The sequence below is a fragment of the Chiloscyllium plagiosum genome, unplaced genomic scaffold (assembly GCF_037043375.1).
Source record: "Chiloscyllium plagiosum isolate Xiang-an unplaced genomic scaffold, Cpla_swu_hap1 HiC_scaffold_19, whole genome shotgun sequence".
NCBI classification, from domain to species: Eukaryota; Metazoa; Chordata; class Chondrichthyes; order Orectolobiformes; family Hemiscylliidae; genus Chiloscyllium; species Chiloscyllium plagiosum.
The window spans coordinates 48439894-48456786 of NW_028270157.1; the positions used below are offsets into that span (position 1 = coordinate 48439894).

A 16893-nucleotide genomic window follows, 5' to 3' on the forward strand; every position below is an offset into this window, starting at 1 on the left:
CTCCACCGACCTTTGTGTCATCTGCAAATTTACTAACACACCCTTCTACGCCCTCATCCAGGTCATTTATAAAAATGACAAACAGCAGTGGACCCAACACCGACCCTTGCGGTACACCACTGGTAACTGGACTCCAGGATGAACATTTCCCATCAACCACCACCCTTTGTCTTCTTTCAACAAGCTGATACTGATCCAAACTGCTATATCTCCCACAATCCCATTCCTCCATATTTTGTACAATAGCCTACTGTGGGGAACCTTATTGAACACCTTGCTGAAATCCATATACACCACATCAACCGGTTTACTCTCATCTACCTGTTTGGTCACCTTCTCAAAAAACTCAATAAGGTTTGTGAGGCACGACCTACCCTTCACAAAACCGTGCTGACTATCCCTAATCAAATTATTCTTTTCTAGATGATTATAAATCCTATCTCTTATAACCTTTTCCAACACTTTACCAACAACTGAAGGAAGGCTCACTGATCTATAATTACCAGAGTTGTCTCTACTCCCCTTCTTGAACAGGGAAACCACATTTGCTATCCTCCAATCTCCTGGCACTATTCCTGTAGACAACGACGATTTAAAGATCAATGTCAAAGGCTCGGCAATCTCCTGCCTGGCTTCCCAAAGGATCCTAGGATAAATCCCATCCAGCCCAGGGGACTTATCTATTTTCACACTCTGCAGGACTTTTAATATCTCTTCCTTGTGAACCTCAATCCCACCTAGTCTCGTAGCCTGTATCTCAGTATTCTCCTCGACAACATTGTCATTTTCTAGCGTGAAAATTGTCAAAAAATATTCATTTAGTGCTTCCCCTATCTTCTCTGACTCCACACACAACTTCCCACTACTATCCTTGATTGGCCCTAATCTTACTCTCATCATTCTTTTATTCCTTAAATACCTAGAGGAAGCCTTAGGGTTTACCCTGATCCTATCCACCAACAACTTCTCATGTCTCCTCCTGGCTCTTCTGAGCTCTCTCTTTAGGTCTTTCCTGGCTACCTTGTAATCCTCAAGTGCCCTAACTGAGCCTTCACATCTCATCCTAACATAAGCCCTCCTCTTCCCCTTGACCAGAGATTCCACTTCCTTCATAGACCACGGCTCCCACGCTCCCTGCCTGACAGGTACATACTTATCTAGGACACACAGGAGCTTTTCCTTGAATAAGCTCCACATTTCTAATGTGCCCATCCCCTGCAGTTTCCTTCCCCATCCTATGCTTCCTCAATCTTGCCTAATCGCATCGTAATTGCCTTTTCCCCCAGCTGTAACTCTTGCCCAGTGGTATACACCTATCCCTTTCTATCACTAAAGTAAACATAACAGAATTGTGATCGCTGTCTTCAAAGAGCTCACCTACTTCCAAATCTAACACCTGGCCGGGCTCATTATCCAGTATCAAATCTAATGTGGCTTCGCCCCTTGTTGGCCTGTCTACATACTGTGTCAGGAAGCCCTCCTGCACACACTGGACAAAAACTGACCCATCTACAGTACTCATACTATAGTGTTCCCAGTCAATATTTGGAAAGTTGAAGTCCCCCATTACAACTACCCTGTCTCTCTCACTCCTATCGAGAATCATCTTTGCTATCCTTTCCTCTACATCTCTGGCACTATTTGGAGGCCTATAGAAAACTCCCAACAGGGTGACATCTACTTTCCTGTTTCTAACTTCAGCCCATAATACCTCAGTTGACGAGTCCCCTAACATCCTTTCTGCAACTGTAATACTGTCCTTGACCAACAATGCCACACGTCCCCCTCTTTTACCATCTTCTCTGTCCTTACTGAAACATGTAAATCCTGGAACCTGCAACAACCATTCCTGTCCCTGCTCTATCCATGTCTCCGAAATGGCCACAACTTCGAAGTCCCAGGTACCAACCCATGCTGCAAGTTCATCCACCTTATTCCAGATACTCCTGGCGTTGAAGTAGACACACTTCAAACAAACCTCTTGCTTGCCGGTGCCATCTTGTGCCCCTGAAACTTGATTTTAGACCTCCCTACTCTCAACCTTTTCTATACTCGAACTACAATTTTGTTTCCCATCCCCCTGCTGGATTAGTTTAAACCCATCCCAATAGCCTTAGCGAATTCCACCCCCCCCCCCCCAGGATATTGGTACCCCTCTGGTTCAGATGAAGACCATCCTGCTTGTAGAGGTCCCACCCCACCCCAAAAACAGCCCCAATTATCCAAGAATCCAAAACCCTCCCTCCTGCACCATCCCTGTAGCCACATGTTCAACTCCTCTCTCTCTCTATTCCTTGCCTCACTAGCACGTGGGACAGGCAACAAACCAGAGACAACAACTCTGTTCGTCCTAGCTCTAAACTTCCATCCTAGCTCCCTGAATTTATGCCTTAAATCCCCATCTCTCTTCCTACCTATGTCGTTAGTGTCTATGTGGACCTTGGCTTGGGGCTGTTCCCCCTTCCCCTTAAGGATCCCAAAAACACGATCAGAGACATCACGAACCCTGGCACCTGGGAGGCAACACACCAACCATGAGTCTCTCTCATCCCCACAGAACCTCCTATCTGTCCCCCTAACTATGGAGTCCCCAATGATTACTGCTCTGCTCCTTTTCCCCCTTCCCTTCTGAGCAGCAGGGACAGACTCTGTGCCAGAGCCCTGTGCCCCACTGCTTTCCCCTGGTAAGTCGTCCCCCCAACAGTATCCAAAACGGTATACTTATTGTTGAGGGGAATGGCCACAGGGGATCTCTGCCATGCCTGCCGGTTCCCTTTCCGTCCCCTGACTGTAACCCATCTGCCTTTTTCTTGTACCTTAGGAGTGACTATCTCCCTGTAGCTCCTCTCAATAACCCCCTCTGCCTCCTGAATGATCCAAAGCTCCAGTTCCCTAACGCAGTTTTCGAGGAGCTGGAGTTGGGTGCACTTCCCGCAGATGTAGTCAGCAGAGACACTAATGGAGAGCCTTACCTCCCACATTCTGCATGAGGAACATTCAACTGCCCTCACCTCCATTCCCATGATTCTAAATTCCCAAAGAGACTGTTGAAAAACTATGGAATAAAAAATAAACTCGTTACTTTACCAATCTGGCGCACAGAACCTTTTTTTTGGTTAGAGGAGGAGGATGGGTGGGAGACACTACCCGAGTAGTGTTTCACGTAACGCAACCACACAAATATATGACTTCCCAGAAGTCCTTCACTCCTCCCTCGCAACTCTCAGCAAATAGAGGCCCGACTCCCGAGGTAAGTCCCTTTTAATGCGGGAAAACTCACCCTTCCCGGCAACCCTCGCTTCACCACTCCTTCTCTCCTCGCCACTCTGGCAAACAACATTTGTTACCCATCTCTAATTGCCTCGAGGACAGTAAAGAATCAATCACATTCCTGTGGGTCTAGAGTCTCATGTATGTCAGACTAAGTAAGAACAGCAGATTTTTGTCCTAGAGGACATTAGTGAACCAGATGGATTTTTGACAATGATCACCAATCATTACATGACCACCATTAGGACAGCTCTTTATTCCAGATTTTTACGGAATTCAGGTATCATCATTTGCCAAAGTGGGATTTGAGACCATGTCCTCAAAATATTGGCCTGGGCTTCTAGTCTACCAGTCTAATAGCATCCTACTCTTTTGATACTACCAATGCATCTGCATATTTTAAGTGGAGAAGTATTTTGCCTAATGTCAGTAACAGTGCAGTTTTTGAGAGCTAACAGTTGTGTGTTCGAGGACTTGTTATTCGAAAGTTTCTGGTCAAATAGAGGATTGGCTGACTGACAGAAGACAGAGAGTGAGAATAAAGGGGTCTTTTTCAGATGGCAGCCAGTGACTAGTGGAGTTCCACAGGGATCAGGATTGAAACCACAACTATTCACATTATACACTGTTCTACATTTGAAGATGACACAAAGGCAGAGGGATAGGTAGTGCTGAAGAAGTGGGGAGGTTGTAGAAGGACTTGGACATGCGAGGAGAGTGGCAGAGGGAATACAATGTGCAAAAGTGTGAGGTTATGCACTTTGGCAGGAAGAACAGAAGTGCAGACTATTTTCTAATTGATGAAAGGCTTCGGAAACCTGAAACACAAAGTTCAGAATGCTCTTACGTTAACATTTAAGTTCAGTTGGCAGTTAGGAAGACAAATGCAATGTTGGTATTCATTTCAAGAGGCTTAGTATACAAGAGTAGAGACATACTGCTGAGGATATTATAAAGTTCTCATCAGACTGCATTTGGAATATTGTAAGCCGTTTCTAACCTGAGGAAGGATGAACTTCAAGGCAGTCCAGAAGAGATTTACAACAATGATCCCTGGGACGAAGAGCTGGTCACATGAAGAATGGTTGAGGACTCTAGATCTATAATTGAAGTTTAGAAGGACAAGGGGAGAATTCTCATTGAAACTTCAAGTACTAAGAGACCTGGATAGAGTGGACATGGGTAAGATACTTCCACAAGTGGGAGAGATTAGGATCCAAGGGCACAGCCTCAGTGAAGGGATGCCCCTTTAAAACTGAGATGGGGAGGAATTTCTTAAGCCGGAGGGTGGTGAATCTATGGAATTCATTTCTTCAGAAGGCTTTAGAGGCCAAGTCAGTGAGTATATTTAAGAGAGATAAGTTTTTGATTAGTAAGGGGATCAAGGGTTACAGGGAGAAGGCAGGAGAGTGGAGTTGAGAAACAGATCAGCCATGATCAAATGATGGAGAAGGCTCAATGGGCAAATGGTCTAATTCTGTCCCTGGTCTTCTGGAAATACAGTGATGCCACAACTGCATATGTGTGCTGAAGTCAATAATCCCTGACTGACAAACATTGCCTGTTTTTCCAAAAATCCTGATTAAATGATGTACATTTTAGTTGCAGAATAACAGGAAGCCAATATGATTTGGTTAATAAAACTCAAAAATTTCAGCCATGTAGTTCAGGTTCCACCAATGTTTTTCAAAGTCTGTTGAGAAAGAAGTAGCTGCTCAGGTCTTTAAAAATGATATGAGGATCTGATTTCTCTTCAAACTTCTGGCTATTTATGGTATAATAACGTAAGGCTGTTTGAAAGGGAGGAGCTGCTCGTAAGCCAACTGGCAGAAAGCATGTGAATGTGCTTTAAACAAAGGGACTGTGTAAACTCACACAGAGCCCCTGCTGTAAAGCGCTCTGTTAGCTTCCCTGCGGCTGAGCTAACTAAGGGAACTCCTTTGTGAAGTGTTTCTTACAGGCAGCTAAATAAATCAAATATTGTTTACTCAGCTATTTTGTTTTCTTCTCAGCTTATTCGGGCGTGGGTTTTGCTCCTGCCTTTCATCTAGTGAGAAGGTGACAGCATTAGTTCAGCAATCTGTGGAAGGAGCGGCTCTTCCAAATCAGAGCAGAGTTTAGATATGCAGGACTACTCTTGACCATAGGGAATGCTGGATGACTAAAGAAATTGAAGGTTTGGTTAAGAAAAAGAAGGAAGCATATGTAAGGTATAGACAGGATAGATCAAGTGAATCCTTAGTAGAGTATAAAGGAAGTAGGTGTATACTTAATAGGGAAATCAGGAGGGCAAAAAAGGGACATGAGATAGCTTTGGCAAATGGAATTAAGGAGAATCCAAAGAGTTTTTACAAATACATTAAAGACAAAAGGGTAACTCGGGAGAGAATAGAGCCCCTCAAAGATCAGTAAGGCGGCCTTTGTGTGGAGCCGCAGAAAATGGGGAGGATATTAAATGAGTATTTTGCATCAGTATTTACTGTGGAAAAGGATATGGAAGATATAGACTATAGGGAAATAGATGGTGACATCTTGCAAAATGTCCATATTACAGAGGATGTCTTGAAACGCATAAACGTGGATAAGTCCCCAGGACCTGATCAGGTGTACCCTAGAACTCTGTGGGAAGCTAGAGAAATGATTGCTGGGCCTCTTGCTGAGATATTTGTTTCATTGATAGTCACAGGTGAGGTGCCGGAAGACTGGAGGTTGGCTAATGTGGTGCCACTGTTTAAGAAGAGTGGTAAGTATAAGCCAGGGAACTATAGACCAGTGAGCCTGACGTCAGTGGTGGGCACGTTGTTGGAGGGAATCCTGAGGGACAGGATGTACATGTATTTGGAAAGGCAAGGACTGATTAGGGATAGTCAACATGGTTTTGTGCGTGGGAAATCATGTCTCACAAACTTGATTGACTTTTTTGAGGAAGTAACAAAGAGGATTGATGAGGGTAGAGCGGTAGATGTGATCTATAGGGACTTCAGTAAGGCGTTCGACAAGGTTCCCCATGGGAGACTGATTAGCAAGGTTAGATCTCATGGAATACAGGGAGAACTAGCCATTTGGATACAGAACTGGCTCAAAGTTAGAAGACAGAGGGTGGTGGTGGAGGGTTGTTTTTCAGACTGGAGGCCTGTGATCAATGGAGTGCCACAAGGATCGGTACTGGGTCCTCTACTTTTTGTTATTTACACAAATGATCTGGATGCGAGCTAAGAGGTACAGTTAGTAAGTTTGCAGATGATACCAAAATTGGAGGTGTAGTGGACAGCAAGGAGGGTTACCTCAGATTACAACAGGATCTTGACCAGATGGGCTAATGGGCTGAGATGGAGTTTAATTCAGATAAATGTGAGGTGCTGCATTTTGGGAAAGCAAATCTTAGCAGGACTTATACACTTAATGGTAAGGTCCTAGGGAGTGTTGCTGAACCAAGAGACCTTGGAGTGCAGGTTCATAGCTCCTTGAAAATGGAGTCACAGGATGATAGGATAGTGAAGAAGGCATTTGGTATGCTTTCCTTTATTGGTCAAAGTATTGAGTACATGAGTTGAGTGGTCATGTTGCGGCTGTACAGGACATTAGTTAGTCCACTGTTAGAATATTGCATGCATATATTCTGATTGCATGCATCAAAAAGATGTTGTGAAACTTGAAAGGGTTCAGAAAAGATTTACAAGGATGTTGCCAGGGTTGGAGGATTTGAGCTATAGGGAGAGGGTGAACAGGCTGGGGCTGTTTTCTCTGGAGCGTCGGAGGCTGAGGGGTGATCTTATAGATGTTTACAATATTATGAGGGGCATGGATAGGGTAAATAGGCAAAGTCTTTTCCCTGGGGTTGGGGAGTCCAGAACTAGAGGGCATAGGTTTAGGGTGAGAGGGGAAAGATATAAAAGACACCTAAGGGGCAGCTTTTTCACACAGACGGTGGTACATGTCTGGAATGAGCTGCCAGAGGAAGTGGTGGAGGCTGGTACAATTGCAACATTTAAGAGGCATTTGGATGGGTATATGAATAGGAAGAGTTTGGAGGGATATGGGCCGGATGCTGGCAGGTGGGACTAGATCAGGTTGGGATATCTGGTCGGCATGGACGTGTTGGACTGAAGGGTCTGTTTCCATGCTGTACATCTCTATGATTCTATGACTCTATCTCCTGTCAGTCTCTGAGCAATAGAAGCACTTACCCAAGAGTAGGTTGGCTTCTGGCCTTACATTTAAGGGAAAAGTTTAATTTATGTGTCAACTTCGCTAACAACAACCTACATTCACATATCATAAAACACCACAAGGAGGCGTCATTAATATAACACCGGGCCACATAGGAGATATTAGGAACGATGGACAAAAAATCTAGTCAACATTAAGTTTAAGGAATTTCTTCAGGGAAGAAAGTGAGATAGAGAGACAAGGGTTTTATGGAGGGAGTTACAGAGTTCAGGCCCCAAGCAGTTGGAGGTACAGTCATCAGTGGTGCAATGACTAAGACTGAAATTGTTCCAGATTAGAGGAAGGGAGATAACCCTGGGAATTGCAGGGCTGGAGGAGATTACAGAAATATGAAGGATGAAGATATGGAGGGACCTGGGAGCAAGAATGAGAATTTTAAAATCAGAGTGTTGTTTAAACAATAGGTTGATGTGTGAAAAAGGTTTGGTGCAAGACATAGGCAGTAGAGTTTTGAATGGCCTCGAGTTTCCGGAGGGTAGGATGTGGGAGCCAGTCAGAAATATGAGAATAGTTAATTTTGGAGACAATGAGGCTTTCAGCAGCAGCAGAGCTGAGACAGGGATGAAGTCAGACAATATTATGAAGGTGGAAAAAGGTAGTTTTAAGATGTCATAGATATGTAAGTTCATGTCACGATCAAATGTGACACTAAAGTTGCATACAGTACACTTATTCTCTGTCAAGTATCAGGAAGACTGATGGTGTTAAAGATGAATGGAAATTACATTAATCCTTCCAAATTTAACTGACAAAGTTCTTTTTCTCATCAGGTACCATGTGTCAGACAAGCAGTCTGGTATTTTAGACAGGAGAGGGATCCAAAGTGGTGGTGGTATGTTAAAGCTGGGCATTTTCATTGTACATCTTAAAACTGATGTTTTGACTTTGTAAATGTCACTAAGAAGCAGTATGCTGATGAACAATAGGAAGAACTCAGGGATATATCCATGAGGGACATAACAGATACTGATTTCGGAACGGGAAGTGAAGACACTGTGGATGGTTTCCTGGTTAAGGTGGAGAGAAATGGAACCAGGTGAATGCAGTCTTAACCAGCACAACAAAAGATTGTAGATTAATATTAGTGATGGAAGATCCTTCCACATTACATGATGCAGTTTTAGATTGACGGTGTGCTATTCCTTTATTCAAACTGTGAACCCCCCCCCCAAAACACACAGCCTAGAAATTTGATTATGTTATGGCCATTTGAAAGGAGTAAAAATGGATGCAGGAACAGCCAATATGCCAGATGTTGCATACCATTCTGACTAAGCACTGTGTGCTGCACTATAATGGCACTGGTGTCAAAAGGGGCTCACAGGACCTATTTAGGCATCAGGTTCTTTGCATATGCTAATAAGGGATCTAATGTTTTTATTCATCTGGTTTTCACTGAACTCAATTGACAGTGGATTATGTTCAGCAAATCCAGTGGGATTAAACCACAACAAGAAAAAAGAAATTCTTGAAACAAGTTTTTTTATCCTCTTATTTCTACTGTGTTTACTGTTTTATTTTGACCAGAAGCTGAACCCAGTATATCTATAGCCCATCCTTGAAGTTCTTGCTTAAAAGGTGTTTCTACAGACAGTTGTAACATTATTGTGAAAATTGACATTTAGTATGCATTTGGTAAAGAGGAATGACCTTAAAGTGTGTAAATGTAAATAATTCAATTAAAATAAATGTTGTCCTTTCTCCCAGCCTGACAGAATCATACAGGTATTGGGAATGTCTTCATTTCACCAGCAGAGGTCCTCAGAAGCAAAAGTCCTGATTGTGCAGAAACGGGGGAGTTCACAGATCCCTCTTGCTTTCTGCAATCTTAAAAGATGCAGAAGCAAGAATGTATTTACCAGCAAATCTCATGATTGCACAAATCTAAAAAAAAATCAGTAATGCATAGTTATATAAAATAGTTACAAAAGAAGTATGGTCAGAGATAAGGAAGATGTCTTTATGTGGAGAAAGTTTTTAATTCACAGTCATAAACCAAGTGTTAAAAATGCATTTAGACCTGTTTGCAATTGCAGAGATGACAATTGCCATGCCCAGGAGAGTTATAGCAGAAAGCACACAGAGATTGTACTGGGCAGGCTCCCTTGAACACTCTGCTCTCTGGCTGTATGCCATCCAGGCACATCTGGTGCAGGCATTGCTAGCATGACATACAGGAAGCCAGCATTTCTCACAAGCAACCTGCCCCATCCTAAATGGGAGTCATTCATGCCAAATTGTTTGGTAGAACTGTGGTTCTTTGAAAGTGGGCTAGTCACTGTGATAAAAACAATAGGTAAGAGACCGGGCTTCCAGGTTTCTGATGCAGCACAAGAGGCTTTGTTATCCACCATTGCTTTTCTCACATGTTTGGCTGTCTACATTTTCTGGATTAGTGGTGCTGGAAGAGCACAGCAATTCAGGCAGCATCCGAGGACAGGCAAAATCGACGTTTCGGGCAAAAGCCCTTCGTCAGGAATAAAGGCAGAGAGCCTGAAGCATGGAGAGATAAGCTAGAGGAGGGTGGGGGTGGGGAGAGAGTAGCATAGAGTACAATAGGTAGGTGGGGAAGGAGATGAAGGTGAAGCAGATGTGGCTGTGATAGCGAGTTTGTTTCAGGACATGGTTGAAGAGCTTCAGGGCTGAGGAAATGACCTGGGAGTTGCAGTGAGAGAGAGACTCCCTGAGATTCTTGTAGAGAGAGGAGGAAAACTTCTTCAAGGCAGGCATCCTTGCAAGAGGATTCGCAGTAGGGTTAAAATCAACGAGGTTAAAAACAATGACTGCAGATGCTGGAAACCAGATTCTGGATTAGTGGTGCTGGAAGAGCACAGCAATTCAGGCAGCATCCGAGGACAGGCAAAATCGACGTTTTGTCGACATTTTGCCAAGTGCCAAACTGATCTTGAACAGAATTCCCCAGTAATATGATGGGCCAGATTTTCTGAGCAATACCAATCACACTTGGATTGCCACATCAATCCTGCTTTCCAACTGGTACTGCAGGATTGTCAGGGGAAGTCAAACACACACATTATTTCATGGCAATAGTTGCTGTATTATGTGATTTTTTTTCTCTAAATGTGCAGCAGCAAAAAGAGCAACTTAGACAGTCTTTGTGATGTTTCTAATATGGAAGGTAACAAGACGGTCAGTGTGCCAGTGGTAGGGTGACAGGTGAATGGAGTGCTAGGTGGGGTGGGATGCCAGGATGCCAGATGGGTAGAAAGTCAGGGTTCAGATAAGTAGGGTTCCAGGTATTTAAGGTGCTATGTAGCTACTGTGCTGGCTTGGTAGGATGCATGTTAAGTAGATGCCTGGTGTCTACAATGCTAGATAGGTAAGGTGCTGGAGGGCAAGATGTCAGGGTACCAGAAATGCTGAGTGCCAGGTAAGTAGAGCACCAGGTGAATATGGTGGCTACGTGTAATTATCAGGGTTCATGGAATGGAATGACAGGTGAGTAAAGTGCCAAGTGGATAGGGTGCTCTGTGATTAGGGCACCAGGTAATTAGAGTACCATGTGGGAAGGGTGCCAGGTCAGTGGAAACATCTTGGGGAGGTTAAGGTAACAGCTCCTATCAAGTCCAGCAAGAGGAATTTCCACCCATAAGCACCTTGTGCACGTGTGTATGTATGTGCTGTATGCAGTATATGTGCATGTGTGTATGTTTAATAAAAATGTTGCAATTGGTTCCTAGGCTGGTGTCTACAACCTTGTGTTTGGACAATTCAGGTGAAGCTTCTAGTCTGTGGGAAGAACATAAGAAATAGCAGCAGGAACAGGTCATTGGGCCCCTCAAGCAGCCACACTTCTAAAATCAAGAAAGCATCTAAATCTCATTATCTCTCTGTCTCTCTCTGTCTCTCTCTCTCTCTGTCTCTCTCTCTCTGTCTCTGTCTCTCTCTCTCTCTCTCTCTGTCTCTCTCTCTCTCTGTCTCTCTGTCTCTCTCTCTCTCTCTCTGTCTGTCTCTCTCTCTCTCTGTCTCTCTCTCTGTCTCTGTCTCTGTCTCTGTCTCTGTCTCTCTGTCTCTGTCTCTCTGTCTCTGTCTCTCTGTCTCTCTCTCTCTCCCCTTCCTGAACTGAAGTAACTGAATTTTCCTTGCTGAAAGGAAAGGGGAAATCTTCAACCAGTGACTAAAAGACTGAGAATCAGAGTATCCATGACTTTGCAAAGAATCAGAAGTTAAAAGAAATCCAAAAGAAAATAACTCATTGATGTCTGTGATCCAACCTGGTGCTAGAATTGTGCATCTCTGATCATTTCTTCTTCTTCACCAATAATACTTGTCTAACCTTGCCAATTTGTGTGTCTGTTTGTACGTTTATGGGAACAATAAAAGGGGTAGAGTTTAAGTTGAGGAATTATAAGTTACCAATTAATGCTTCTTTTTTGCCATTGATTTAAAAAGTTTGATTTAGTAGTTATTTTCTCGTTAATAAAAAAAATTCTATTCTTTCAGCATGAATTAAACAATTAGATCAATTCAATTGTTTAATCAAACTTTCATATTTATGACTACTTCAGTAATAGTGAGGTTTGATTTTCAGAGCACCAATCTGGTGAGTTCTGACAAAATTTGGTGGCTCTTGGCCAAGATTTTGAAACAAAGACAACATAGGATTCAATGTGGAATTAAAGCAAGAAATGAAGGATAAATGCCAGGTTTTGTACATTTTTTAAATAAGTAGCATTAGAAGCTACCAACTCCAAACTGCAGATGGAATAGCCTTACTTAATGGACTCAAAGGTGATCCCAAAATTGAATGGGTAAGTGAATTTGAGGTGGAATTGCCTGTCAGAACCAAGAAGACAAGAATTGAAAGACTTGCATGGCCTTCATGTTTAAAAGAGAAACAGGAGAGACCAGGTTCTCTGAATAATGAGATATTCAAATCATATTGAGTTGAAGTGATGATGGTTTGAACATGAAGGAAAATTAAAGCAGCTTGTAACGGAAAAAGAAATAAAAAAGCTAGAGATATCCGAGAAAGATAAGGAAAGGGGGATAAAAAGACAATGAGAACTTAAACAACTGAGCTTGAAGAGAAAAAGAGAGAATGAGTATTTCAGGAGAAAGGTAATAAATGCTGGTGTAAAATGATGCAGTTGAAAAGGAGAGTTCAGAAGCTGTGCAGAGTTCCGATAGGGGGAAAATGCTAGCCATAATCTAAAGTCCTGTAAAGATTTATGTACGTTTGTTCAAACTATATCAAAATTTGAGGAAAAGGGATCTGATGGGAATCTTTGTCTTGTGAGAAAATAGTAAAACCAGATGAAGTGACCAGAGGAAACCAGATATCTGGATGTAGGTTTGCTTGCTGAGCTGGAAGGTTCATTTTCAGATATTTCGTCACCATACTAGGTAACATCTTCAGTGAGCCTCCGGACGAAGCACTGCTGATGATTCCTGCTTTCTATTTATATGTTTGGATTTCTTTGGATTGGTGATGTTGTTTTCTGTGGTGATGTCATTTCTTATGGTGATGTCGTTTCCTGTTTTTTACTCTCAATGTGTGGTAAATCAGGTCTAAGTCAATGTGTTTGTTGGTAGAGTTCCAATTGGAATGCCATGTTTCTAGGAATTCTTGTGTGTGTCTCTGTTTAGCTTGTCCTAGGATAGATGTGATGTCCCAGTCGAAGTGGTGTCCTTCCTCATCCGTATGTAAGGGTCCTAGTGAGAGAGGGTTATGTTGTTTTGTGGCTAGTTGATGTTCATGTATCCTGGTGGTTAGTTTTCTGCCTGTTTGTCCAATGTAGTGTTTGTTACAGCCCTTGCATGGTATTTTGTAAATGATGTTGGTTTTGTCTGTTTCCTATATAGGGTCTTTCAAATTTATTAGCTGCTGTTTTAGTGTGCTGGTCAGTTTGTGGGCTTCCATGATGCCAAGGGGTCTGAGTAGTCTGGCAGTCATTTCCGAGATGTCTTTGATGTAGCGGAGAGTGGCTAGGGCTTCTGGATGTGTTTTGTCTGCTTGTTTGGGTTTGTTGCTGAGAAATCTGTGGACTGTGTTCATTGGGTACCCATTCTTTTTGAATACACTGTATAGGTGTTTTTCTTCTGCTCTCCGTAGTTTCTCTGTGCTGCAGTGTGTGGTGACTCATTGGACTACGGAAGCAATTACCCCAACATCCACAAACGAAGCTGCATCAGAACATTATACCTCCGGGAGGGAGGCTTCAACAATGCTGCAGGTCCCTTAGACACAAGTGTGTCTCTGCTCAGAAACAAACCCTGGCACAGAGAGGGAGCAAAGAAAGGCAGAGCAAGGAAAAAGGAAACTTCAGAAAACTCTGAGCTCCAGAGGAGAGGCATTGACTCAATTAATCAAAAAATCAATTATCTGAACGAAATAGTGTCCGCCCATCTCATTCAGATAATCAAGGTTCCTCTGTACTGGGGAAGACTCTGAACTTTTCTAACATCTAAAATGCTGGACAAATTCCTGAGCTCTGGTTGCAACAAATACACACAGAGCCAGAATGATTTCAGTCTGAGACTATTGTTCAACCTAAAATTCTAATTTGCACCTCTAAGAGAACAATCAACCAAATCTAACACTTTGATCCAGAATTAACTTTTATACCTCTGGTTACCCAGCGCAGACAGTATGAGGCCTACACACGCATTGAACTTCAATCAAAATCCATTCACAGAGATACCAGACATTCAAAGTCAATCAAAATACGTTAACACAACTCTTTACAATCAGGAAACCAAGTGACTTCAAAGGGAATTCGAGAAACACAATGGCAAGTACAGATTTGATGTGAAAATAAGGGTCCCTCAATCAGTATAAATGCAGATCCTGATGTCACCTGAGCAGATATTCTCCAACAGTGATCCCCAGAAGAATAATTCCAGCAGCTAATTCCAGCAGTTGTCTCCAGAAAAGGAATCCCAACAGCAATTCCAAGAACTACTGACATAGGCCCGTTCTGAGCCAGGGGAACCAAAGGCAACTGACCATGACCAGCAGACCTAAGAACCAAAAAACTCCCAAATACCACTGACCTGACCAACACTATAAGGTCACTGACACATCCTGAGGTGAAAACCGGCCCTGCAAAACCACTAGAGACTAAGGAAAACCAAATACTTACCTGATTGATCCAATAAACTTCCTACCGCATCAGTGGATTCAACCCAGCCTAAAGGCCTTCACAGTCTGAAGTCTTCATCCAAGTATTAGGTATGGCATGTGGGAACAGCCAGCTGTACTTCAAAATCACATTTTCCTCAGTGGTGAGCTTAAACTCCTAAAGTTTCCGACCTAGCTAACAAGGAGGGGAATACAGGCGGTGACAGAACATGGGATCCCAAGGGTAGGCAGCCTAATTAAAGTTTCTATGATGAAACTGTGGTTTTAGTTTGTAATATGGTTTAATCTATAATTAATTTAGTAATGTATTTCAATGCTGTACTCTGCATAATTGATGTTAATTTCATTGTTTATTGTATTTACCTTTTATTTCTTTTGTTATACTTACCTTCTTGTATTTAAATAAATGCAGAGGTCCTTTTGTCGTGAAATACCTGTCCATCGGCCTTCTTCATTTCACATTCCCTAAATGAGTCCAGAACCAGGGATCTGGTGGTCGTTCGAACCACCTAAAATCAACAAATTCCTGAGTGCAAACCAGCATCCTGCAGGTGGTGAATGGTTGCTTTACAGACTAATGGCCTGTCACCAGCAGTGTTCCACGGGAATCAGTTCTGGGTCCTCTTCTATTTTGTTATTTTTATATAAATGATTTAGATGAAAATACAGAAGGCATGCTTTATAAGATTGTGGATGACACCAAAATTTGGTGGCACAGTAGACAGCATCGAAGGTTTTCTAAAATTCCAAAGGGATCTTAACCAAATGGATCAATGGGCTGAAAAATGGCAGATGGAGTTCAAACTGGATAAATGCAAGATATTGCATTTTGTACACAAACACGGATAGGGCTTCTACAATTAACAGTAGGGCCTTGGGTAGTGTTGTAGAATAGAGGGACTTAAGGGTACATGTACATATTCTTTGAAGTTTATGTCACATATAGGCAGGGTGGTTAAAAAGGCACTTGGCACACTTGCCTTAATTGCTCAGTCCTTTGATTATAGGAGTTGGGATGTCACGTTGAGGTTGTATAGGACATTGGTGAGGCCTCTTCTGAAAATGTGTTGCTGGAAAAGTGCAGCAGGTCAGGCAGCATCCAAGGAACAGGAGAATCGACGTTTCGGGCATAAGCCCTTCTTCAGGAATGCCTCATTCCTGAAGAAGGGCTTATGCCCGAAACATCGATTCTCCTTTTCCTTGGATGCTGCCTGACCTGCTGCACTTTTCCAGCAACACATTTTCACCTCTGATCTCCAGCATCTGCAGCCCTCACTTTCTCCTCGAGGCCTCTTCTGGAATATTGTGTCCAGTTGTGGCCACCCAATTATAGGAAGGGTATTATTATAGGGATCAAAAGAGATTTACCAGGATGTTACTGGTTGTGGAAGGTTTGAGTTATGAAGAAAGGTTGGATAAGCTGCGACTTTTTTCACTGGATCATAGAAGGTTGAGAGGTGACCTGATAGAAGTTTATAAAATAAGGAGAGGTATAGATAGAGTTAATGGTAGTTGTCGTTTCCCTAGGATGGGAGATTTCAAGACTGGGGGCACATTTTTTAAGATGAGAGCAGACAGAGATTTAAAAACACATGAGGAGCAATGTTTTTACCCAGAGGGTAGTTCGCATCTAGAACGAACTTCCTGAGGAAATGGTAGATGTGGGTACAATTACAACATTCAAAAGGCATTTGGATAATTAAATGGATAGGAATGGTATAGAGGACTGCAAGCTAGGAGCAGGCAGGTGGGAGTAGTATAGTTTGGCATTATGTTCGGCAAGGATTGGTTGGACTGAAGAGTCTGTTTCCGTGCTGTATGACTTTATGACTATGAAGCTATGACTTATTGAAGTTTGCATGAGTGAAACAGTAAAGGAAACTCAAAACAAAATACTATGGATCAGATTGTCGCTTGAACTACAACCAGGAAACTGGAGGTAAAAACTGCTGAAGCAGAAAGGGTGAAAAAGATAGATGAGAGATATGAAAGGTTTTAGTCAAAATGGAAGATAATTCCTTTCTCTTTAAATGATGCAGCTACACCCATAACTATATTAAAGGACACAGGAGATACTCAAACTCATTTGCCAACAAAGGTTCAATATTTCTCTAGAGAGTACGGTGAAAGCCAAAGCGTTATTAAACAAAATAAGTGGACAGTATATCCCAGCCCCATTGTACAAAGTGCAATTCAAGTATGATTTATTGTCCTGGAACACTGTTAGTAGAAGTTGTTAAGAAATTAGCTGTAAACAGAGTTAGCTTACTCCTGAGTAATGATTTGGC

General features: G+C 42.5%; 1 protein-coding gene across 7 annotated transcripts in view; it reads left to right on the forward strand.

Annotated features, from left to right (window-relative positions):
• Positions 1-15021, forward strand: part of LOC122559589 (voltage-dependent calcium channel subunit alpha-2/delta-4-like) — a 549452-nt gene extending 534431 nt beyond the window's left edge. For all 7 annotated transcript variants that reach the window (XM_087997322.1, XM_087997321.1, XM_087997323.1 and 4 more), the window contains one exon: positions 13577-15021. In XM_087997322.1, coding sequence (XP_087853448.1) covers positions 13577-13915 — 339 coding nt within the window. In that variant the 3' untranslated portion in view covers positions 13916-15021. The remainder of the gene's footprint in view (positions 1-13576) is intronic.
• Positions 15022-16893: the final 1872 nt, after the last annotated feature.